Raw genomic sequence first — 26,400 nt, 5'->3', positions numbered from 1 at the left:
GGTGAGCGCGGGCTCGTTAAGCGGGCGCGGAACAGCTGTGCCAGCGGAGAAGACAGGATAAAGCGACCTGGCAAACCCTGATCGGGGGTTAGCGTTGCCAGTACACGGCACGACGCCGGATGGGTGAGGACCGCTTTGCTGTAACCAATACTGCGGTGACCACACCGAGATGACCTGAGGAGAGAACCTCGATACGAGAGCTCATGAGAAGGGTTCTGACCACACTGAGGGACCGATGCGAAGATTTGGAGGCAAGAACCCGCCGCTAGGGCTGCAACTAACGATTATTTTGATAATCGATTAATCTGCCGATTATTGTTTCGATTAATCGATTAATCGATTAATGTTGTCTGAACGCCCCCGTTGAGAAACGATGCTATAGACACTTGATTCCCTGACAGTGTGTGAAACCTTTACCATACTGGGAGCAGTGGTATGGCTTCTAACCAATGTGTGTTTTCTGATGTCTCTTTAGCCTTATTAATAAAGATTCGGAAAATTATTCTGACCATCGTATTATCTTAGTTTAATGTCATTTCAATGAATCATATAACTTTTATTTACAACAAGCACAACACAAAAATCGCTATTATGCACCGTGTTTGTCCGTGAATAACACCGGCTGTGGAGGTGGTAAAAAAACACAATACTCCTTTGCTAACTTCACCATCTGTCTACGGTCATTTTGAGCTCTTAACCACCGCGCTGACACCCCGAGAAGTTATGCCTTTAACCGTAAACTCGATGAACCGGGAGTTCGCCCGCAGCCGTCCAGCCATTTTCACCATTCACTCATGAGTCAAATGCCGGTTTTAACAGGGAATTCGCTCCGCGCTGTGTCCACGGTGATAGGAGTGGAGGATCGACTCCATTCAAAAACTTTTGAATTCCCTGGCTTCTCCTCTTTCCGGACACGTTTTAATTGTTATCCTAACCCCCGGTAAACCGAAGTTATTAACCCGCAAACGGCACCGTGTTTGTCTGTGAATAACACCGGCTGTGTCAAATTCCGGTAGATTCGCGTCTTGTCGCTGTTTCCCGATGATGATACTACAGTTCATAAAGCAGACAAGTGAAGGCAGTGGTTTTAAGGGTTCAAAAAACATGACTTTATTATGTGTACATAGCTTCCTCTCTCTCTTTCTCTTTCTCTCCAAAAAAATCACTGCTGTTGCTGTGTACACCCGGAAGCTTTTTGCCAGGCTGCGTGTGACGCGTAACTCCGCCTACTATCCTCTACTCCTCCTACTAGTCCGGGTCGGTTTGTGTATAATGGAAACCAGAACAGATCAAAAGTGACCCGACCTGACCCGACCCGACCCGACCTGGGCCGACATATGGAAAAGCGGCTTTAGTTCACTGAAACTCTCCCCACACTGAGAGCAGTGGTGTGGCTTCTATCCAGTGTGTGTTCTTTGATGTGAATTTAGGCTTTGTTGTTGACTGAAGTTCTTCCCACATTGGGAGCAGTGGTAAGGCTTCTCTCCTGTGTGTATTCTCTGATGTACCTTTAGGTTTTCTAATAGACTGAACCTCTTCCCACACTGAGAGCAATGGTAGGGCTTCTCTCCTGTGTGTGTTCTTTGATGTGAATTTAGGTGGTGTTGTTGACTGAAGTTCTTCCCACACTGAGAGCAGTGGTAGGGCTTCTCTCCTGTGTGTGTTCTACGGTGTGATTTTAGGCTTTTTTTGTGACTGAAGTTCTTCCCACATTGGGAGCAGTGGTATGGCTTCTCTCCTGTGTGTATTCTCTGATGTACCTTTAGGTTTTCTAATAGACTGAAACTCTTCCCACACTGAGAGCAATGGTATGGCTTCTCTTCTGTGTGTGTTCTCTGATGTGCCTTTAGAGTTTGAAGGTGACTGAAGCTCTTCCCACACTGGGAGCAGTGGTATGACTTCTCTCCTGTGTGTATTCTCTGATGCACCTTCAGGCTTCCTAGTTCACCAAAACTCTTCCCACACTGGGAGCAGTGGTATGGCTTCTCTCCTGTGTGTATTCTCTGATGTACCGTTAGGTTTCCTAGTTGACAGAAACTCTTCTCACACTGGGAGCAGTGGTATGGCTTCTCTCCTGTGTGTATTCTCTGATGTCTCTTTAGATTTCCTAGGCTACTGAAACTCTTCCCACACTGAGGGCAAGGGTAAGTATGTTTTCCTTTGTGAGCCTGTGGTTCTTTATGGTTTCCTGATGTGGTGAAGCTGGACTCACTCTCTGAGCCTGGGTTGGAGCTCTCCCCTGTAAGAATAGCAACACAGACAAGATGAGAAACATGAGCAACAAGTAGTGCTTCCATCGACTCAGCAGTGCCAGAAATAACAACATCTGGCATCTGTAGAACGCCATGACTGAACAGAGTTCAAGAGACACTTGGGAGAAACTAAAAACACGCTGTCATACTAAGCAAGTATTGACTGTTACAGTTGTACACTGGATGGTGAGTAATATTCATCCATTAGTGGATTGAGGGGTGGCTGAGTTTCAGCAGCATGGCTCTACTCCTGTAACACCCACCACCCCATGCTTGTTTCCATGCCTTGTCTCTCTAGCCTAGTTATGCTTTCTCTATTAATTAATGGTTAATGTTTTAACACCATAGAGCATTGACTAGGTTGTACAATAATTAAAATATTAATTTTAGACAAATTCATGAACTTCCAACTCACTATTGTTCTCCTCTCCATCCTCTCCTCCTTCCTCTTCTTTCACAACCACATCTTTCTCCTCCACTTCTTCTTCTTCTACCTCTTCTTTCACCATCATAGTTTTTTCCTCCACTTCTTCCTCCTCCTCCTTCACCACCACATCGTGTTCCAGTGTTTGACTGCAGTTCTCCAGCTTCACTGTCACCATCTCTGGACGCCACTGTGTGCTTGTCTGGGCTGGAGAACCACAGCCAGAACCCAGGGACTCTGTGGACTTGGGTTCAGACATGGTAGCTGGGCTGGGAGATGGATCTATGTAGGGTAAACAAAGGTAGAGGCAATTTACCCAACATTCAGATTACCAAACACGTAACAGTGGATACTGTGGCAACCCGCTCACCAGCGCACCTAAGCCGGGGGCAGAGTACGATGGACAGCGCCCCGAGCCCCTAGGCAGAGTGATCGACAATTGCCACTATCTGCTCGCACGCGTCCGACAATCAACACAGTGGTGAGCGCGGGCTCGTTAAGCGGGCGCGGAACAGCTGTGCCAGCGGAGAAGACAGGATAAAGCGACCTGGCAAACCCTGATCGGGGGTTAGCGTTGCCAGTACACGGCACGACGCCGGATGGGTGAGGACCGCTTTGCGGTAACCAATACTGCGGTGACCACACCGAGATGACCTGAGGAGAGAACCTCGATACGAGAGCTCATGAGAAGGGTTCTGACCACACTGAGGGACCGATGCGAAGATTTGGAGGCAAGATCCCGTCGCTAGGGCTGCAACTAACAATTATTTTGATAATCGATTAATCTGCCGATTATTGTTTCGATTAATCGGATACAGAAAAACCGGAAAAAAATGATTACTTTTTTTTGGGGGGGGGGGATTTATTTTGCAAATTTTATTTTATGTTTTCTAAATCAGCCAGGCCTATACATATACATGTGCAAAATGAATAACTATTAATAAAAAATAAAAAATAATATAAATAAAAAAGGCTTTGCTACATCAAATAGGTTTAACAACAGGCCATGGACTATGGCAGTAGATTGTTTCAATAAAGTAGTTGGACTCTAGCTCAATACATGCATTGTTTTAGGTAATAACTTTGCTTAATGTAAAGGTCAGTAACCCAAAGTGCAATATAGGCTACAGACAAGACACTAATGTTTTTATATAACAGATATGCTCCAAAACAATGCAATGTGTCCTCTCACTCCATACAATAGGCTAGGCGACAGTCAGTGCCTCACTCTAACTCACGGGTAGCTTGGTAGGCTACCACTAGCTAGCCTTTAGCTTATCACCTCTGCTCTACCACTGACGTTAGCCAGCTAGCTAAATACACTTGTCATGCAATATTGAATTCATGAATGCGAGCAAACACTCACTGGCTATCGCATTACATTACAGTCATTTAGCTGACGCTTCGCCAGAACTCACACTAACGCATTTGCATGGAGAGCAGGAGACGAAGGGCTGAGCCCAGCAGGACTTGTATAATAAAACAATAGGAAGTTAGCTGTAACCCTCCTCTATAGAAACATAGTTAGTGTAACCCTCCTCTATAGAAACATAGTTAGTGTAACCCTCCTCTATAGAAACATAGTTAGTGCTCTGGTTCTCAGCACAGCTACGCAGACTACAGCTGGACGAGCAGCGTAGTGACAGTCAGCTAGCGGCAGCAGCGAGCTAACCCTGCTAGCTAACTCACTAGCATGTCCTGACAGCAGACAGCAGACAGCTTCACTCTCAAGGCTTTTGAGTAGCATGATTTAAATGTAGCCACCGCGCCGGTGTAGGTACCGGATTTTCCCACTTTTCCGGTTCCGGTCATAGGTTCTGCCCTTTCCGGCCATAGGTAGCGCTATGATTCGCGATGCCTACACCGGCCGCAAGACAGCGTGGCGTGCGTCAACAGGAAGTAGGTTTGTTATGGAAACAAAACCCTTTTTTTTTTTTTTTTTTACGACGAATCGATAATGGCATTCGTCGCCAACGAATTTCATTATCGATTTTTAACAATTTAATCGATTCGTTGTTGCAGCCCTACCCGTCGCTGTAACATCCGCATCACGGGAGTGAAGGAGAGACGTGAGCATGGAAAACACCCATCTCAATTTGTGGCTACCATGCTTAAGGAGGCTCTGAGGGGCCTTGAGAAGCCTCCGACACTAGACCGGGAACCACCGCACTCTCCGCAGCAAGCCGACGCAAGATAACCTACCACCGCGGGCATGGGTAAAAAAGAGAAAAAGAGATGCCGCTAAAGGAGGCTATAGAAATGAGGTGAAGACAGCCAACGGTGACTAGATTCGTATCCTACCAGACTTCACTCAGGCTGTGAGTAAGCAACAGGCGGCCTTCACAGAGGTGAAAGGCCTACTTCGGGGCTGTGAAGGAGTTCGCTACGGCCTGAGATACCCAGCGACATTGATGAACAACATCAGATGGACAGGTGACGAGTTTCAAAGATCCAAGACTAGCCAAGGAGTTTGTTTTTCAAAAAGGTGGTGCGCAAGGATCCATAATGGACGTATTTGTTTGGTTTCACTGATTACGCACGCACAAGGTAGAGTGGAAAAGGACGTGAAACCACCACTACACAGACATTATGGGTGAGAACGAGTGGGTCACGCTTTGCTGTATATTGCCAATGTTATGGAATGTTCGATCCCCCCACTTGCAAGTTCTCTTGGACAAACAGGTGTGCTGTTCGGTTGATGTATTTAACAGGTCGAAGAGTTAAGAGCTATATTTAGTTCATTATTATTATTATTATTATTAGGTTTCTGTGAAGAAGAAAGGCAAATATGTGATTAAAATGTAATGTTAGCATGACGTCCCTCCACAAACACAGTTACCCATAGTGTTCCATCTTACCCATGGAGCAGGGGAACACATCGTTACGCATGACGGAGCCACGGCCGCTGCCCGATGCAGGAACGTCCTCTGGGAGACGCTCTCCAGCCTCCTCCTCCTCCCAGGCCTGAGTAGCCACCCCTGGCTCTTCCTCTCCGGCCTCGGTCTCCTCCTCAGGCTCCTCCCCCTCGTGCGTGACCTGTAGAAAGACAAGTGGATGAACGAGATGGATAATGGATAATGGATTAACATATTAATGAAGTCTACCATCCCCTTTTTCACCTCTTGTCCCGCCTCCTCTCCTCGACAGCTTCTCTTCTTGGAGCCTGCATTGGCCCCTGCTGCTGCCCCCTCCTCCTATGAAAGGAAAAGTGAAAGAATTAATATTTTGGCATGCATAAGTGTAAGTGCTTTAACCTTTTCCTCCTCTGCACTCACTCACCGGCAGCCTCCTCTTCACGCGGCGGTACTTCTTACGAAGACTGTCCAGCTCTGCCTCGAGCTGGGCGATCTTGCGTGCCTGGTTCTCCGCCTTGCTCTGGCACTCCGGGTGGGTGCACCCCCACCCCAGCTCCTCTGCAGAGGTTTGAGGGGTCACACCAGGGTCAGCACCATCGTCAATTAGCACCTCGAGGTCGAAGGTGCTGATCAAGCCGGCGGCGGCTGGGTCGGCCCGCAGCGCTGCCAACTGGCTCACGGCCTCCGCCCGCCTGGCCGCTGCAAAAAGGGCCTCCAGCCTGGCAGACGACATCTCCGGGTGTCCACCCGCCAGGTGCCTGTCCAGCCCGCTCCCCTTATAAGGGCAGCCCACGGCCGGACAGGGTTCCCCAGGGTTCTGGATCTTTATCCTTCCCGTCGCCAGATCCAGGAGGATTTTCTTCTCCTTACTGTTCCTCACGTTGTGCTGGTTCACTAGGTGCTTGGGCAGTGCCACCAGCCTCTTGTTGCACAGCGGGCAGACGCAGGAAGGCCTCGGAACAGCCATTACTAGAAGAAGAAGAAGAAGAAGAAAAAAAAGAAGAGAGTATCTCTTTAGATGGTTGAAAAATTAAATACTTTGTAGCGCCACCTAGCCATGCCATGCACTTAATCACCCCTTGGTACCCAAACCATACTGTCCATTTGGGCACCCACAAAGGTTCCTGAATGGACACTCCAGCTAAGACGCTATGAAAGTGATTTTTGTAAACAATGTAAGCTAATTTGTCAATAAATTTGCTCTAAGAAGACGTGTCACGTGACAGCTTCTCCTCAGATTGGATGAAGACTTCATAGAGAAGGCTTTGGAGATGAAACAACGCTTCCTTGAATACATATTATAGCCCCGGTACCTGAAAAGGGTAGTGGGGTAGTGGTGGTCTAGTGGATAGTGAGTTGGACTTGTGATCGGAAGGTTGTGAGTTCAAATCCCGCCTGAAACCACACCACTACTAGTGTGCCCTTGAGTAAGGCACTTAGCCCTCAGTTACTCCAGGGGGAATGTCCCTGTAATTCGGAATTGTAAATCGCTTTGGATTGAAAGCGTCTGCTAAATGGCAACATTTTAATTTAAATTAACATCAAGCTAAACCTTGCCAATAAAGTCCATCAAAGAAAGAGGCGTAGAGTGGCTTTTCAAATCAGGTATATTGAACTGGTAAAAACTGCAAGACAAACAGCACAAAACATGTTTCAACAGGATGTAAACAAACAGTGGCTAGCTAGAAAGTCCGTTATTTTTTTAACTAACAATCTAGCTACAAAATAATAACTAAAACGTAATATTCCCAACAAATGATGACTAATATATAAAGCTATCAATCCAACACTTGATATTTCGTACTTACAACATCAGTCAATCTGAACATGGATGTTAAATGATAATGGAGAGCAAACATACGTCAGTATATACTAATTGAGTATGCTAGTATGCTAGGGCTGTTACGATTATTCGACGTCGTCGACGTCATCGACTACGTCAATACGTCGGTTAGCGTAATATGCGTCGGTTAGTCGTAAATAAACAAAATGGCGATTTTTTTTTTATTTTTTTTTTTTAAACCTTTATTTTACCAGGCGAGACAATTAAGTGTATGAGTGAAAAATGGATAGCTACTAGCTAATGTTACACAAGCAATGTAGCTCACCACAGTTCGTATGTCTTGTCTTCTGGTGTTAGTAACGTTAGCTATGTAGCTGGCTAGCTACGGTAGCCTATTGTCATTGTGGTGCGAGCACCTACTGTATGTTATCTAGCTCGTAGCTCGCATGCTACGTTAGCATAAATTTAGCTAATCATAACATAGCAGCGAGAGTAACGTTAGCTAGCTATGTGTTGTGGTGATGGACAGACTTCTAAATGGCCATGTTGGCATTCAAGTTGGCTAAACATAGCAGTGAGGTGGAGACAAATACGTTTTTTTTTTTTTTTTTTTTTTACAGTACAAAAATTATCGTTAGACTTATCGATAAATTAGTCGTTAGACTAACCGAATAATCGATAAAATAATCGCTAGATTAATCGTTAGAAAAATAGTCGTTTGGGACAGCACTATAGTATGCAGTATGCTAGTATGCAGTATGTAGTATGCAGTATGCTAGTATGCACCGCTGGACTGGCCATACAATCTTTCTGCCCGCTGGCAGATGGGCCGCGCTAGTTTTGGGCCGGTCGGGCCGCCTGACCCCCCCCCCCCCCGACGGCGGTCCCGTCTATACTAATACATGGGCTGGCCCAATCACATGCTTAGGCCCTGCTGTCCATCGGTCCGTAGTAAGATAGTGAAAGGGGGTGCCCAGAAAATTAGGGAGAAAAAAAGAAAGTAAGAAGCTAGCAAAGGATGCCTCAAAATGTCAGAAACTGACAGATATGTTCTCTGCATCGACTGTGGGGGCTAGGCCTACTACAGCTGCCACAGCAAAATCTTTACCGCTAACTAACGTTAGCACTGATGTGCCGTTAGCAATTGAGGAGGAGACAGAGGACACAGCTAGAGAGGTAAGCAATGTTGTTACTTGGTTTTACAAAAGCAAAGTTATGTTAGTCGCTTGCATTGGCCAGATTAAGGGAGCAGCAGCAGAGAATGTCTTATGACTTATGCTAACCCGTACAGGCAGCATGATTGCATTGCGCTTCACCAGGACTTGGCTGGAATTCATGCACACTCATAGGGCTTTCACACCGGCAAAGAACTGTGCCGGTTCGCGTTCGCAAACCAAGTCTGGAACCGGCCGGCGCGTTCAGACCGAAGCTCAATTGGTTCGGAACCTGAAAAGTTGGTTCGCAGCGGGCACCAAAAAATAGTGGTTCTCAAGTGAACCAAAAACGCGAACCGTGACGTCGTCAGAGGGTGTGTCATATTCTAGGCTGCAGAGACCAGCAAGGAGGAAGTAGACCAAATGTAATCTAATCTAAATCTAATCATTAGTGATCCAAAACAATATCAAAAGTGTCATTATTCTCTCTATCTTCCTCACATGCTCAGCAAACACACACACGCACACGCGCGCGGACATGCGCGAACGCGAATTTCGTAAGCCATTTCTATTCCAGTAACGGAGCAGCTGATTAGTAAAAGAACGCGTGTAGAAAGTGTCTTTTGTTTTGTTTCATAGAAAATAGTGTTTATTTCAGATACTGTAGTGGAAGATATTATCTTCATTTCCAGTGAAGTAGCTGCCATCTAGTTGTGAAATGTTTGTTTATCCCGCCCCTTCATCACCCAGCGTTGATAACGCGGATGGTTCAGGTTACACTGGTATGAACGCGGGCTCGTTCGCCAGACAGCACCAAGGTTCAGAGGTTTCCGAACGCGAACGCGAACCGGCACGGTTCTTTGCCGGTGTGAAAGCCCTAACAGTGATCTCTCTCGTGGTGTAACGTTAGTGCTGCTTGGCTGTGGACTCTATAGCTAACGTTAGATGGGGGTGTTCTGCATTTTGTGACTTTCTATTTTGTTGCTAGCTAGCAAGTTGAGGTATCACTGTCACTGACATAAATGCAATAGGCCTACCAACAATGGGTGTTAATAATACTTTTTATTTGAAAATAAAAATATTAAAAAAAAAAATCTACACTAGCCTAGTTCAGAACTAATGAATGATTTTTATTGCATGGAGAAATAAAACTCATGCAGTCTGCAACCCAATAATGTTGTCTTGCAACCTTCCATTTGAAATGACTGGGCTTCTGGTGTAACATAATGCAATCATGCAGCCTGTGTGTACATGTAAATGAGAACTTTGCTGATTTTGACAACCAGTTAGTTTACTTCTCTGTCCATGTCTTGTTGAACCAGGTTGAGCTGCTGCTGCCCTCCCCAGAAAAGCAGAGTGTCAGGGAAAGAGAGGAAAAGGAGAGAGAAAAAGATGAAACAGAGGAAACAGAGTGCCACGTTCAGGACTTCAATTACTTTGCCTGTCCTGAGCCTTCCATGCTAGATCACTTTTTAGATTACCACCCTCAGCAGAGAACCAAAAATACAGCAGCACAAAAGTATTTCACATGTGCAGATGGCACCAGTAGGAAGTGGCTCACATATTGCGAAGAACAGCATACATTGTTTTGTTTTGTCTGTATGGCATTTGGCAATAGCACTGACCCCAGAACATTTATTACTGGAATGACAGGATGGAGACGTGCGCAACAGAATGTGGAGGAGCATGAAAAGAGTGCTACACACCGAAAGTGTGCTGAAGCCTATTTTCTAAGAAGTAGAAAAGGAGATATCCAGAGCAAGTTTGCTGGCAGTCAGATGTCTGCTCGTAGGCAGCAAGTAAGAAAGAAACGCCAGGTTTTGGAGTGTGTTGTGGATGTGGTGAAGGTGATAGGCAAGAGGGGCTTGAGCTACAGGCATGTGGAGAACGAGGCAGCATACAAGTGGGACGACAGTACCCTGGATCATGGCAACTTTTTGGAGCTCATCCTTATAATAGGAAAGTGCAATGTTAGCCTCAAAGAGCATCTTGAGGAGTGCATTAAAAAGAGCAAAGAATTGCATGCATACAGTGGAACAAAAGGTAGAGGGTCCCTCGTCACCTTACTGTCCAAGACCACTGTAAACTCAGTGATAGACAGTATTGGTCATCTCATTCAGGAGAGCCTCGCAAGTGACATACAAAAAGCTGGAATGTTCACTGTTCAGCTCGACACCACACAGGACATAACCAGCCAGGATCAGTGTGCCGTCGTTATTCGGTACGTGACAGAGGAAGTCCATGAGAGGCTGGTTGCTGTGGTGAAGTGCCATGCATCCACAGGGCAATACTTTGTGGAATTGCTCTCTGGGGTCCTGGATGGTCTGAAACTGGACAAGGCCATGTGCATCGGCAACTCAACAGATGGAGCTTCAAATATGCAGGGTCAGTACAGAGGCTTTTCAGCACTTATGGCATCCCAGTCTCCTACTCATGTCCATGTATGGTGCTATGCCCATGTACTGAATCTTGTCCTGGCAGACACGACTGGAAGTGTTTTGGAAAGTGGATCTCTGTTCAGTCTACTAAACGACGTGGCAGTCTTCATCAAGGACTCATATCAGAGGGTCATACTGTGGGACAATGAAGTGTCACTAACCCGGCTCAGGGAAAGTGACAAAATAGGGAGACAAGTCGAGGGTAAAGGTAAATTATTCTTTTATTATTAACTAAAGAAAATAAGTCATTGAGAAATGGGATGTGATAGTCAGTTTATCAGTTGTGTAGGGTGTGGGTGAGTGATCTGTAATGTGGAATGTTGTAAGGTGTAAACAAAGGAACAAAACGTTGCCACTAACAAAGGAATCAAAAAAGCATAACCTGTATGGAGAGAGAGAGATAGGGACTGATCCCCAATGCACAACCTAAATAGGTACAGGTGTGCTACATCAGCCAATCAGGCCCCCTCTCCCCACTGCCATCCTGCAACACAATCAGAACAAGACAGCAGTGGAGGGAGGAGACCGTAACACCCCCCCCCATAAAATGTGGGGACTAAAAAGGACCCAAAACCATTTCAAAACACTAACGTCAAATTTACAAAATAAACTTAGCCCCATAGCCACCAACCTACTCACCAAAACAGCACCCCCCCCAGGCCACACCGCACACCTCAGCAACCACGGCCTATGGAAGCAATTTAAGAGGGTGAAGAGTAGGGTTGGGTACCGAAAATCGGTACCGGTAGGTACCGGTTACTTTACATTCGGTATGTACCCATACCGAATCGCAAAGGAGATTTCGGTACCTCATTTCGGTACTTTTCTATCTCGCTCCGGTGTCTACTGGTGACTCGTGGCGTCACATCGCCTAAATGTCCACTCAGTGAAAGCAGCGAGTACGGAAGGATAACGAGAAGGTTGCTAATAGCAACTTCCGCTAGCGGGTTGGCATAACGCGACGCTCGACTTATGGGTGCGTTCCGTAAACTCGTTCTGGAATTCTGATCACCACTCGTGGAATGCCTTCTGTCCAATCAAATGACTTGCTCCCCTTATGACGTCGGGCCCAGTGTGCGCTGCGACGCTCTCTGAGCGAGTTTACGAACGCAAGCCTTTGATTGGACAGTGCACTCCAGGATTCGACGCGTCTGTTGATGACGTAGTGCGGATGTGTGGCTGCGTCTCTGCGAGGTGGACAACATGATCGGGGATCTCCTGATATTCGGGTACTGTGTCAGATCATGTATATATCATGTAGATATATCCTTATCCTACTACTGTGTCTGAAAAATTAATCGTCATGTCATCATGGACCAGAGAGGGGGAGGGGAGTAGTAGTAGCTGAGCGGCAACAGAGTTTGGATTTTGACGAGGTGGAGGGCTCCAGTTCATCAGAGTTATATTTCCTCTCGGTCTTCTTGGTTCTGGGGGCTATGCAGGCCTCTTCACTAGATCCCTTTTCTAAGAATATTCTGATGTCCTTGAGGGGCTGCCGAACAAGTGTGTACTCGTATTATTCGACATCAGTACCGACGATAGGCACCGCCAGCTTAATGGAGTCCCCAAGGCTCAGGAGTTTTATTTTAATTTATTTTAATTTGAGTGTATATTTAACTAATATATATTGTGCCTCAGCAATAAAAAAGTGAAAAGCTGTTTAATGTTGTCGACCGTGTTATTATAATATATATATATGTCATTTAAAAAAATCTAAAGTACCGAATTAAGTACCGTTTTGGTACCGGTACCGTTTTTAAAGTATCGGTTAGGTACCGGTACCGGATAAAACCCAAACGGTACCCAACCCTAGTGAAGAGAGCCAGGGGAAGGATACAAAAAGGGAGAGGCTGATGACCAGGAAAAACCAAAATCAAAAAATCAAAAGATGCAGTAACCACAACCATACTCTCAATAGGGATGCTCCGATTTATCGGCCACCGATTTAAATCGGCCGATTTCACTCCAAATGACTCGATCGGTGATCGGCAAAAATGGCCGATCGCAAAAACCGATTTATTTTTTATTTTTATTTTTCCCTGGGGAAGACAGATAACTGAACAGAAAACATAGGAGGACGTAACAGTATGTAAACCATGAAGGCCACGTTTATGATGTCTTTTATACAGCCATATCGACTGACTTGGGCTTCAGGCCCTAACTGGGTGATAGGCCAGACTTTTACTATGCCATAAAAATGGGTCTGCGTTTGCTTGGTGCCTAATGGATCAAAACTTTTGTCTAAAAAGCAAAAAATATGTAGGCTATCCAGTCAGTAGGCCTACAGTTATGTATTTAAAAAAAAATCGGAATCGGTATCGGTTGATCTTGAGGAAAAAAATCGGTGATCGGTATCGGCCCCAAAAATCCAGATCGGAGCATCCCTAACTCTCAACCAGGGTCAATCAAAAATGTAACCACGACCCCCTGGTTCAAAGAACAGAAAAAGCCTCCGCCACCATCAAATAAAAAACAATAGAAGAGCTGCCAGGCCAACATACATTTTACCAGCTCCAAAAGCCCAGACAGTAGCAGGTCAGCAAGAGACTCTGATTTAATCAGTCTTCCTACAAAAACACAAACAAGGCCAGCTACACCCTCACCTTCCTGCGCTGCCACCACAGGACCAGGAGGAGAGCTGGGCACTTCCACACAAATTGTACAGACAACTCGATCAACAGATGTACCAATGGCAGGAACAGAACACAATGGTACAGACTCTGTAAGCTGGTTAGACTTTGCTGTCTGGCAAATATGGCATGCTCTAATGTAGGCTGAGATATCTCTCTTCACACGAGGCCAATAGAAATTACACAAAATGTGGTCATAGGTCTTCTGGACCCCTAAATGACCAACCACATCATGTGACATCCTCATAATCATCTCACGTAAAGAGTGAGGGACAACAATTTGAACAAAAGGATCACCCATAGAACAATCTCCTTGAGGAACCCCCTTCAACCCGCAACAACCTCGTCATCAGTAAGAAGCTGTTCAAATAGAACTTTAAGAACAGGGTTAGCTCTCTGCTTCGTCACCAGGTCATCTCGAGTAACTACACTAGGACATTTTGACAAAAGGTCACACGCCTTGCTTGTAACCCTAGTTACAGGGTCAGGTGTAGGAACAGCATTTGCACGGCTCAGCGCACCTGTCACAGCACAGGATGGAAACACCTCAGGGAAACACTGTTTCACAACCAACGGTGGAGATATGTCACCCCAGACGCGTCCATCCGCTAAATTATTCCCCAAAATAACCTCCACACCTTTAACAGGCAGCAACGGCCGCACCCCCACAACAACTTCACCCTGTACCAGGTCTGAAAAGAGGTCAATCTTATGCAATCAAATCAAATCAAATCAAATCAAATTTTATTTGTATAGCGCATTTCTTACAAGATGCAACTCAATGCGCTTCACACAATGAAAATGTTCAGTCAATCAGTCAATCAATCAATCAATACTGACAGAGCCGCGAGCAGGCAAAAGTAAAAAAAACCTGTATACTATGTAGCCAGGAAAAATTCCCTTGCAGCCCTCTACCAATAGAGCGACTACTAGCCAGTTTGCTTACCAGTACCCAGCGGTCCCCCAGGGGAGGCCAAGGACCACCGGCACAAAGCAAGCAAGCAAGGGCAAAAACCTGTACACCATGTATCCAGGAAAAATTCCTTGCATATTATCGGCGTACACACTGTCCATAAATTTAGTGTTGTATTTGCATCGTTCTTGCATGTATGGTCACAGGTCCTGCCAAAAGAGAAACTTAAGCACAGTTATGATGCAACAACACAATAGAGACAATAAAGATGACAGCAATACAACCTGATGGTGGTCCTGGTACACCCTTGTACCGGTTCCAGTATTGCTCTAGGTGCTATTTGGAGCTGACAGTGCCTCATCAGCACCCGGGTCCATTTTCCTGTCAACACAAATCTCAAAACACGAGTATGGTGTAATGGCCTAGTGATCCTAGTTCTATAATGTCCAATGTCTCCCTTAGTATCAAAAGGCGACATTGAATAAGTAGGTTTTGAGGTCACGCTTAAAAATGTCCTGAGTTTTAGACAACCTCAGGCCCTCAGGTAGGGTGTTCCACAATCTAGGAGCATATATGCTAAAAGCTGATCCTCCAAATCTCTTTGTCCTAGCCTCTGGCACTATTAAAAGTTCCGTGCCACTAGACCGTAGGGGTCTAGCTGGTGTGTATCTTATGAGCATGTCCACCATGTAATTGGGTGCATCACAGTGAAGTGATTTATAAACTAGTAAAAGGATCTTAAAGTCTATTCTGTGACTGACAGGGAGCCAGTGTAGTGATCTCAAGACAGGTGTGATGTGCGCTCTCCGTTTGGTCCTAGTAAGGACACGAGCAGCAGCATTTTGAACCATTTGTAGTCTATTTATCATTTTTTGGGGGAGACCTGTCAGGAGAGCATTACAGTAATCTAGCCTACTAGTAACAAACGCATGCATTAATTTTTCAGTGTCTGCCTGGGAGAGAAATTATTGTACCTTAGTGATGTTTCTTAGATGGTAGAAGGATGTTTTAATAGTGTTATTAATATGAGTTTCAAAATTTAGATCTGGGTCAATTATGACACCAAGATTCCTGGCCTGACACTTAGTGTTAAGAGCTAGTGTTTTCAAGTGTGCAGATAATTTCTCTCCCAGTTTTCTCGCCAATGATCAATACCTCTGTTTTTTCTTGATTGAGTTGGAGAAAGTTTGTGTCATCCAAATATTAATATCGGCAATACAGTCTATCAGGTGGTCGATCATCTTGTAGTCGTTGGGAGTTACTGAGATATAAAGCTGAGTGTCGTCAGCATAGCTGTGGTAGTTAACGCTATGCTTCTTGATAACAGAACTGAGGGGTAGCATGTATAGGCTAAAAAGCAACGGTCCTAAAATGGACCCCTGCAATGGGACCGACCAAGTGTTAAGTCCAATTCCCCTAATCAAGACACTGTCACCTGTATCAGATAGCTGGGAAAATGGCAGGGCAGATTTCAGGACAAAAGATTCAGACGCACCAGTGTCACGCAATATCCTAACTGGAACCTTTTCCCCACTCCCAAGGATAGACACAAAACCATTCGTAATGAAAGGTGCATAATTTGAAACAACCAGAGATTTCTCATCTGGCTGCACACAAGACAAACTGGGTGTAGACCAAGCATCTTCAGTAACTGCTAGCACAACCGTTTTTACCTCAGGACTAGAAAAAGACCTGGTTTTGCCCTGAAGGACAGGACACTCATTCTTCCAGTGACCTCCCCCCCGGCAGTAGCGACAGGCTCCTCTTCCCTGTGAGCCTCTATCAAATCTAAAGGACGGGGTCTCATTCCTCGCCTCAAAACTAACAGGACGAAACCCAGATGAGCTCCGCCTCTCACTGCGGTCCCAGTCACGAGCACGTAGCTCCCCCAACCTGCCGTTGTGCGTTAAAACAAAGTTATCAGCTAACACTGCTGCCTCAGAAGCTGTACACACCTCGCGTTCACCAAGATATACAGCAAGGTGCTCAGGAACAGAATCTCTGAACTGCTCCAACACAATTAACTGACACAACTCCTCATAGCTGGTAACAGATGAGGCAGAGCACCACCGATCAAACTGTAACGTCAACTCACGGACAAAATCAACATGAGATTGCTCGTTACGCCGCTTTGCAGTTCTAAAACGTTGGCGGTACGCTTCCGGAACCAATTGATAACAGGGCTCGACAGTGCGACCATTTCACTCGCAATTGCGACTAAAAATACATCTGTGCGACTAGAGAAATAAATTCACAAGCACACTGTGCGAGTACAGATTTATTTTTTTATTTTATTTTTTTTATTCTAAAAATAAATCTGCGCGAACCGTGTGGCCACATTTTAAGCCGTCAGCCAGCCCGCTACGACCACGGGAAGTCATGTTAAAAGTGAAGTTACTTCTGTTAAACTGGCGCTAAGCTAACATCGCTAATCGCTAACTCCCTCCTGGGCCTTAAAGAGACAAGCGCCCTTTTCTCATCTCAAGCTTCATTAGCTTCATTAGCTCACCACATCTACAGATTTGGTCCCACACACTCCAGATTTGAACCCAAGGTTACAACTAGGGTTAACTACCCAGGGTAGAAAGTAGAAAGCTCTCAGACCTTCAGAACCCATTGAAAGTAGTGGAGGTACTCCAGAAGTCCAAATGCATCTCTAATCCTAGGAAACCCTAGGAAGCAAGTTGCCTAATGGCATGAAAATGCAACATGTTGTACTTGAGTGTGGCAGAGAGGTGGGACCCCCGGGGATGGTGGTGTGCTAACAGCTAGCCGCCGCAGAGGCACCGTCACCGTGCTGGGCTGGCCACCTCCACATGTCACCACCCCGGGCAGCATGGGGCTGGGGACTGGTCATCTGGATGTGGGGTCAGTGTTTCCTCCAGGAATTTTTACAATGGTGGCGGGTAGTGCTGACTGCGCGCACAGCGCGCTCGCGATTTTTTGCGCGTGCACGCGCATGAAACGCGCACGCGCGCTCAAAACAACGACGTAATTTCAGCCAAAACTCGAGGATGGCCCAAAAAAATAAAATGTTTTCCTGTACTTCTCCCGTGTGTCTCTTATTGTCTGTGTCTGCATGTTTTTCCAGCATGTAATTCCGTTGTCAATAAAAACAAAAACATTGATCTGACGGTTTTTTTCACAACGTTATTACTTGTCACTTTAAGCCCAGGAGGGAGTTAGCGATTAGCGATGTTTAGCTTAGCTTAGTTTAACAGAAGTATCTTCACTTTTAACATGACTTCCCGTGGTCGTAGAGGGCTGGTCGACGGCTTAAAATGACCGTGTAGACCTGTAGACCTTATCCAGCTATAGTCTTGTGTTTCTACCCCGGGCATAGCCGGTGTTATTCACGGACAAACACTCCTGTTAGAGTGGTTCTAGTACACTGGACATAGGTAACACATAGAGAGGCTTCTCCTCTCTCTCTCCATACTACACTACACTACACTACGCTAGCTCGCGGTGTTCGGGTGACAGCCAGGGCGCGTTCGTAAATACGCTCTGGAAATCTGATCAGCACTCACGGAATGCCTCTTGTCCAATCAAATGACTTGGTCCCTTTATGACGTTGAACCCAGTGTGCGCTCCGGGGCTCTCAGAGCGAATTTACGAACGCAGCCTCAAGTTCAATACTCGCGACACACACGGACTGGTCCAGTTTCAGCGCTTGTGGGTGTGTCTAGCGCTGTGAAGGTCTGAAAAGCGGCCTAAATCCTTTTTTTTTTTTTGGGTTGAGAAATCTGAATGGTGGCGGAGGAAATTCCATCGTGGCGGCGCGCCACGATGAAATGCATGTAGAGGAAACACTGGGGGTAGTTTAATACCCCTAGATGTGGAGTTGTCTGGCCACCGTGTGTGACTGATGTAGCCTGACCCAGCAGCAGGGAGGTGGGCAGCATGGAGACAGACCTTTGCATGGCCTGGCTGGGCTGCTAGCTGACAGACCTAGCCCTAAAGCCTGGCTGGGCTGCTAGCTGCTAGCTGACAGGCATGACATGGATGAATGAATGAACATGCTGCTAACCAGGAGAACTTGACACAGCTAGTTACCATAATACAATGCCATCAACTCTGCGTCTAGTAGGGCTGTAGGCATGGGCCAATGTGTGATTTTGGTGCAAAAATTGCAAAATCACTAATAAAAATGTGTTATAATTACATTTTTCACTGTGCTCCTAAATTTCTTTGTGTGCCCCTAACATTTTTCATTTAGGAGCACATGTGCTCCTAGTGAAAAAGGTTAGCGTAGAGCCCTGGATAAGCACGCAAAATTGCAGTTTTAACTAAGGAATAGTCCCTACAGTCAGCCCTACTTAGAGCAGAGTAGGCCTCCTGGGCTCCACCCGTAATCACGCTCTGTAGGAGCAAGATGCGGTCTGAATCAGACCAACGTCTAACCTCAGCCACTCGCTCAAATAGTAAAAAAAAACGAGTCAAGGTCTCGCTCATTGAACTTAGGCACAAGCTTTAGGTTAGTAGAAATATCAAAATGGGGACCCACACGTTCCCTAGCGGGGTCGGAATCATAGAGAGAAAAACCCCCGACATCTTTACCCTCCTTAATTAACTTAAGATGCTCCCATTTAAATTCTAATTTAGCATTTTCTAAACTTTTCTCATGCTCTTGCTGCAACAACAATAACTCCTTCTGTTGGTCAAAAGTCAAATGACTACTCACGGGAGTTGGGGTAAGCGGAAGGGTTAGAGATTCCTCCAGGATACCAGCTTGAATCAGATTGTCCATCACGACCGTTCTTAAAGTCTCCTTGAGACGGCTAACAGTTTTACTTATTTCAATCTTATGGAGATCCGCGATTTTCAAAAGTTGGTCCTTACTACATCTCTCTAACAACTCCACTGATGGTTTCTGCATGAACTCTTCGACAATAGAAGCCATGATTAATGTGCACGTAACTACTATAACAACAAATGCCTCCCCACCTGTTGAAGCACACAAAACAGTAGCAGTCGCAGTCGCACCGAGCGCAGCAATGGAGATATTCAACGGAGCTTCCCCAAATCCAAGATAGCTCAACCCTAGTCTTTGTAGTCTTTGTGTGGCTTCGTGGTGGGTAATTACGCACTCAATACCGCTAACACGGAACAAGTAACCAGCACGCTGGCGCACTCCCCCGTGCTACGGCGATGCCCCCGAGACCACTGCTCTAGCCACGGTTACCACACAAAAATAATTTAAAAAAACAACAAAAGCCCAACGCACTCCCCAAAGGAAATAAGCCGCTATGCCTAACATGGGGTAGAAGGCATCAGCTCCTAAATCTCTCACCACTGCACTAGGGGTGCAACGGTTCAGTTGGCCCACGGTTCGGTACGGTTCGGTATTTTGGGTCACGGTTTTCGGTACGGTTCGGTTCAGAAACAAACGTTCCAGACCAACTCGACCTCTGACCAAAGGCCGCGTTCGAGGCATTCACGTGGACGCTCCGGCGCTCTCAGAGCTAATTTCTGGGTCTGGGTCTGCGTTTGCTTGGTGCCTAATGGATCAAAACTTTTGTCTAAAAAGCAAAAAATATGTAGGCTATCCAGTCAGTAGGCCTACAGTTATGTATTTAAAAATCGGTATCGGTATCGGTTAGAGATGCTCCGATCAGGGTTTTTGGTGCCGATCACCGATCACCGATCACTGGAATCAGTGATCTGCCGATCCGATATCACCGATCACCGATCACAGCGTCGAAAATGGCAATTGAAGCATTCTATTGATTGTGTAGCATTATTTATGTTTTAAATTATTCTTAACACCATTGACATTGTATATTAAGTATTTAAATGAAATTAGGAGATGAGAAAGTATCATGAATTGACGACCATCTGTTTTATTGAATTCACAACCACCTGTAGCTTACTTCAGGAAAAACAAATAAAATGTGAAAATAAAAATCATAATAAATAAAATGTACACTGTCACATCAAATGTGCAACATTCCACTCGAATGAGAGGAACTAGGGGCTCTTAGAGAACTTGGAGCTTATACTGTAACTGTAGCTTTCCTGAGGAACAATAAACATACCCAAACTAAACTGCAACATAAACAGGCTATAGCCAAATATAAAATACTGTTTCAAGTCAGTCAGTTTCCAGTCATATTTAGGAGGAGATAAGACAGCAAGTCAGCAATAATCAATAAAACAAAAAAACTAAACATTGCACCTAAGGAGATTTCAGACTCAAACCTTACTTCTGATTAAGCAGCATCACTGGCAGATTAGCCTTGAGAAATACAAGCATCTCAGCGTTTTTGGCACTCAGCCTGTTCCTCTTATCATCTAAAATATGTCCTGCTGCTGAAAAGTCGCTCGCTATCTACACTTGTGCAAGGTGCACAGAGGAAGACCTAAAACTCACGCGCTAATAGTTGTTGTTGCTATGGGCCAAGTGACTTCCTGCTCGCGGGGTCACATGACGTCGGTGAACACTACCTACACTACGCTCGTGAAGTCGCGCTGGAACTCTGACCAGCACTCGTGGAACGCCTCTCGTCCAATCAAAGCACTCGGTCCCTTTATGACGTCGAGCCCAGTGTGCGCTTCGGCGCTCTCTGAGCGAATCGACGAACGCAGCAAATGCCGTATGATATTCGTGGTATTGAAAGACCTTGCGTGCGTTCCTCCGCAAGGTATTTCTTTTGAGCAGACATTACAAACGGCATATTTGTTGTCTCTTTCCGACACTGTGTAATATTTCCAGACTGGCGACGCCATTTTGTAAACTGATCGGTCATGTTTGATCGGCCGTTTTGAGAACTCCGATCAAAACCGATCAAGGCCATATCGGCCGATACCGATCGGCGCCGATCAGATCGGAGCATCACTAGTATCGGTATCGGTTAGGGGTGTAACGGATCACCTAACTCACGGATCGGATCGTGTCACGGATTTTGAGTCACGGATCGGATCATTTTTCGGATCAACACAAAACATTTTCCTTGAATTCTGTAAAAAGAGGATGCATTTGCTAATTCGCCGACAATTAGGATCCTCTCCTTTTCATAGAGGTCGGGCACAACCTTCTCACTGAAGTGGGGGCGCGAGGGGATTTTGTAACGTGGCTCAAGCACATTGATCATATTTTGAAACCCTCCGTTCTCCACAACGGAGTATGGCCTCATGTCTGCCGCGATAAACTTCCCAATTGAATTGGTAATGGCTTTAGCCCGGTCTGAGTCTGCAGGAATCGTCTGTTTAAATGACGTTTGGAGAAGTTGTTGTTGAGCTACTTTTTTCTTGCCCCCCGTCATCAACACACCAGGGTGATGTCGCGTTAAATGTGTGGCCATGCTTGACGTATTGCCTGCCTCATAAGATTTCCGCGTGGCACAATGCCTACACACCGTAACTTTCCCTCCTTCCATCATTATTATAAGTAACAGGGAAGCCAAAGTGCTCCCATACATGTGATTTCAATGACGAGGGAGGCCTTTCCAGTTCGCCAACGTTGCTAGCACTCGCCATGATACTTGTTGCTGTGGATTCCCAGCTTCACGTGGAGTGAGTACGTAACAGAGTACTTTTTTTGTGTGTTTACACAATCACCCAGGCTGCTTAGCGGGTGATATGACGTGATATAAGTGGGACAGAGATGAGTGAATGAATGTTGTTGTCAACTCAGTACACATGCAGAGAGTGAGAATAAAGCGCACATGATTGTTTTTCTACCGGTTACATTTGAATGAATGAATGGTCTTTATTGTCATTGCTACAGCACAGGTACCAAACAACGAAATTTAGGAGGGGTGGCTCCCCTGGTGTTAAAAAAAAAAAAAAAAAAAAAAACGATTTTGCTATTGATCCGCGGTACACATGCGTTCCGAACCGTGGAGGGCGATCCGAACGGATCACGGATTATCCGTGATCCGTTACACCCCTAGTATCGGTTGATCTTGAGGAAAAAAATCGGTGATCGGTATCGGCCCCAAAAATCCAGATCGGAGCATCCCTAGCTCCAACACTGGTACACTCTTGTGTTTAAAATCATCTCTGGCTTCTTACCGAATTATCTGGGCCTGAAGTTCATCCCTATACCGAGTGGCTCGGGTCTCAGGTCTCGTAGATGGCTACAATACAAGGTGCCACTTATCATGAACAATGTTGGAAGGGCAAGCTTGTCTTATTATGGCCCTTGGTCTTGGAATGACCTACAGACTACTTTTAAATTAGAGGCCCTTATTTCCATAAGTATCTTAAAGCGTAGATTAAAGGATGTGGTCACCGCTCGCTGTACCTGCTTTGGTTAGACTTCTCAATGTTTTAATCACCTTGTAAATACCCCTACCATTGTTTGTCTATTGTATTGTTGCCACTGTCTTATGTCCTGTCTTGTTATCTGAACTGTTTTTTTAAGATACTATTTTGACCCTGTCTTGGCCAGGTCTCTCTTGTAAAAGAGGTTTTAATCTCAATGTGACTTCCTGGTAAAATAAAGGTAAAAAAAAAAAAAAAAAAAAAAAAAAACGAAAACCGTCACGGTTCACTAGTGAATTGAGCCGTGGAACGCAAACCGTACCGTCCGTAAAAAAACCGAGAACCGTTGCACCCCTACACTGCACAAGTAACAACCACACTCCTACCTAGGTGTCCCAACAGATAGTAGAGCAAATGGCGTCTCTAGCCTGGGCAAGTGTCTGGAGACAAACCGTAGTCCTCTCTCTCCCCCAGCACACAAACAAACACAAATAACTGTTGGCACAAATCACAACAGAAAGGTAACTAAGATGCCACAGCATCAACAAAACCATACCCAACTTATCTCCCAAATTTTTTTGCGCTTAACAAAGAACCAACCAAAGAACAACGAACCAACAAACTAACCAATTTAACAAAAAAACAACCAAAAATCAACCAACCCAAATCACTGAAACTATCAAACAGTGAAACAAAAGAGCGCTAACCAAACTACAACAAAAGGTCCTACAACAACTAAATCCGACGGCCGAGCCCCCATTTGTCACTAACCCGGCTCAGGGAAAGTGACAAAATAGGGAGACAAGTCGAGGGTAAAGGTAAATTATTCTTTTATTATTAACTAAAGAAAATAAGTCATTGAGAAATGGGATGTGATAGTCAGTTTATCAGTTGTGTAGGGTGTGGGTGAGTGATCTGTAATGTGGAATGTTGTAAGGTGTAAACAAAGGAACAAAACGTTTGCCACTAACAAAGGAGTCAAAAAAAGCATAACCTGTATGGAGAGAGAGAGATAGGGACTGATCCCCAATGCACAACCTAAATAGGTACAGGTGTGCTACATCAGCCAATCAGGCCCCCTCTCCCCACTGCCATCCTGCAACACAATCAGAACAAGACAGCAGTGGAGGGAGGAGACCGTAACAGAAGCCCAAGACAAAAGGCACAGACGACTATCTCCAATAGGAGAAACACGGTGGTTGTCCAAGCATGAAGCAGTTGGAAAAGTGTTTGGACACTTTAATAAACCGACAAGCAGCCTCTACCTTGAAACAGTGCTCACACTGACAGCCATAGAACAGCAGGCAAAGGAGAAGCCAACCATCCGTGCCAAAGCAAGAGGATTCAAAGAGGGCCTCCTCAAATACGAAACCGTCTTAACAGCACAGATCTTCCTCAGAATATTTGAGCTGACCACGCCACTCTCCAAGTACCTCCAGACCAGTGGGATGGAAATCCTCTCCGCCCATCGGATGGTGATAGCCACACAAGACAGCCTCAAAAACATCACACGGGATTTCACTACTGTGAAGGCGGCTGCAGACACCTTTGTAAAGTGGGCCAACGAGAACTTGGAAGGGAGAGAGGGAGGAGCAGACATCGAAGTGGAGACTTCACTCCCCAAGAAAAGAATAAGGAAGAGGAAGAACATGCCGGGAGAGAAGGCTCTAGATGAGGTACCTGACAATGCTCTCAGAGCATACGAGGTGAATGTCCACAACCTAATTCTGGACACAGCCAGCGAGGTAATCCAGAGAAGGTTTTTAACAAACGGCACTCTCATTAATGATTTGGCATGCCTGGACCCCAGGAACTTCAACAATTTCAAGACGACAGACCTTCCTCACAATGCTTTCCAGGACCTCAGCAAATGTCTAATCAGATTTGACAGCAGGGCTACAGTGGAAAACCTTCAGATGGAAATGAAGAACTTCGCTCTGCAGTGGGACAGGCTTAAGGCATCCCACATGGAGGAATACACTGCCAGAACAGTGGAAGAAGATGGGTCTGCAGGAGAGGATAAGGAGACAGATATTGTCAGCAAAAGCTGCAGAAACTGCCCACTCTGCTGCTTTCAGGTACTTCGACAGTTCAACATGCTCTCAGATGCCTACCATGTCCTTGGGCTTGCCTACAAGTACCTGCTGACGCTCTCCGTAACCCAGGTGGCCAGCGAGAGAACATTTTCAACACTCAAGTTCATCAAGAACAGACTGAGGAGCACCCTGTCTGCAGACAAGCTGGAGACGTTCTTGTTGATGGCGACCGAAAAATATGTCCTCATGGGGTTGGACTCTGACACCATCATTGACAGGGTAGCTGAGAAGAGTGACCTCATGAGAAAGATGCTCCTCTAGCTTAAAAAGGTGAGACATATATTTAAAAATATCTAAATTCTCATCACTAGGCTAGTCCAGTCTCAGGGATGTGTGTGCCACACACCGCCACCTACTGTGCGGGAGTGTGCCACAGACTTGTCAAACAAATGCTAATCTCTCTCCTTTTCTCTCTCTATTTCTCTCTGTCTCATAGGATGCCTTCCCTTGTCATGTTTTAAAGACTGCAGCCTTTCCGTTTGTGTTGGTTGATCTGGAGTTCACAGGCAGCGTTTTGACTTGGTGAGTATACACTATATAGACATGCTGCAAATCAGTTTTTTGATTCCCAGAAGATTCTGATCTGAATCAGTTATGTAATCACTTATCATGTCTTCTCACTCCTTGGTCTCTTTATCTCTGCCCCTCCCTCTACTCTGTTCCTCTCACTATCTTTCGGATATGGCCATTAATTGTCCAGGTGGAGATTGAAAGGGCTGAGCCTTTCGGAACTGGGTGAGTATCCAATCTTTTCAGCTATAGCCATCTTTTACATGTGTTGCTGTACCATGTCTCACATTTCTCTTGTGTGTGTGTGTCTTTCTCTCTCTTCCCTATTGCATTGTCTGCATTTTTTTTTTTACAGTGGTGTTATATTGAGTGATAATTGATATTGTTTGTATTTAAAATGTTAATAAATAATTGTAATTATTCCTATGACTGCAGAGCTTTTTGTTATACAACTACTTAACAGTATTAAAATGTTTATAAATCATTGTAATTATTCCTATGACTGCCGAGCTTTTTGTTATACAACTACTTAACAGTATTGAGTATGGGTATTGTTTGCTCAGCACAGCAGCCATGTCTCATCACCGTGGAGTACGTCAACAGTGAGTGAGTACACTGGTTCACACTTGCATTGGTATACTTGCTGTCCATGTCACTTACTCCGCTCTATAGGGGTTTTACAAATGGTATATTCAACAGACTGCCAGCATGTTGATCGGCGGTGTCGGACCGATTGTGTTGGGCCGGTCTGAGCCACATGGCAGGGCCTAATTTTTGTCCCAGTCCAGCCCTGCTAGTATGCCATTTCGAACACAGCCTATGCTAGCTGGCACAGTTACACTCCACCAACCGGAGCGTTAGCACGTTAGCTTAGCGTAAACTGGGACCGTCGTAACATCAACAACCACAACAACAACATCGCAGCTGCTACAGCACTTTTTTTTAAATAAATGACATCAACTACATATTCTCCCACATGACCATTACCCTCGTAAACATGAATAATTATACAATATTACCTGTAATAAATCACGGAATGTCCAGTCAGCCGGATCGGGTAGAGTGTGGCTTCACGTACGGCCCCAGCTCACATTTTACGACACTGTCGTGCACATTACCGTAGTAACTGTAATACTA

General features: G+C 45.5%; 1 protein-coding gene across 1 annotated transcript; it reads right to left on the bottom strand.

Moving 5' to 3' along the window:
• Positions 1–1,040: 1,040 nt before the first annotated feature.
• On the bottom strand, positions 1,041–26,350 carry LOC308172739 (uncharacterized protein). Its single transcript, XM_080547690.1, has 6 exons — positions 26,283–26,350; positions 5,956–6,500; positions 5,796–5,870; positions 5,535–5,712; positions 2,668–2,958; positions 1,041–2,239 (listed from the first exon to the last, which is right to left on the bottom strand). The coding sequence occupies exons 2-6, from the start codon at positions 6,496–6,498 to the stop codon at positions 1,398–1,400; spliced, it is 1,929 nt and encodes a 642-aa protein (XP_080403816.1). The 5' UTR covers positions 6,499–6,500; positions 26,283–26,350; the 3' UTR covers positions 1,041–1,397.
• Positions 26,351–26,400: the final 50 nt, after the last annotated feature.

The sequence above is a fragment of the Nansenia antarctica genome (assembly GCF_963989245.1).
Source record: "Nansenia antarctica genome assembly, chromosome: 17".
Taxonomy (NCBI): domain Eukaryota; kingdom Metazoa; phylum Chordata; class Actinopteri; order Argentiniformes; family Microstomatidae; genus Nansenia; species Nansenia antarctica.
Note: the sequence above shows the minus strand (reverse complement) of the source record. Positions and strands in the feature narration are given on the sequence as shown.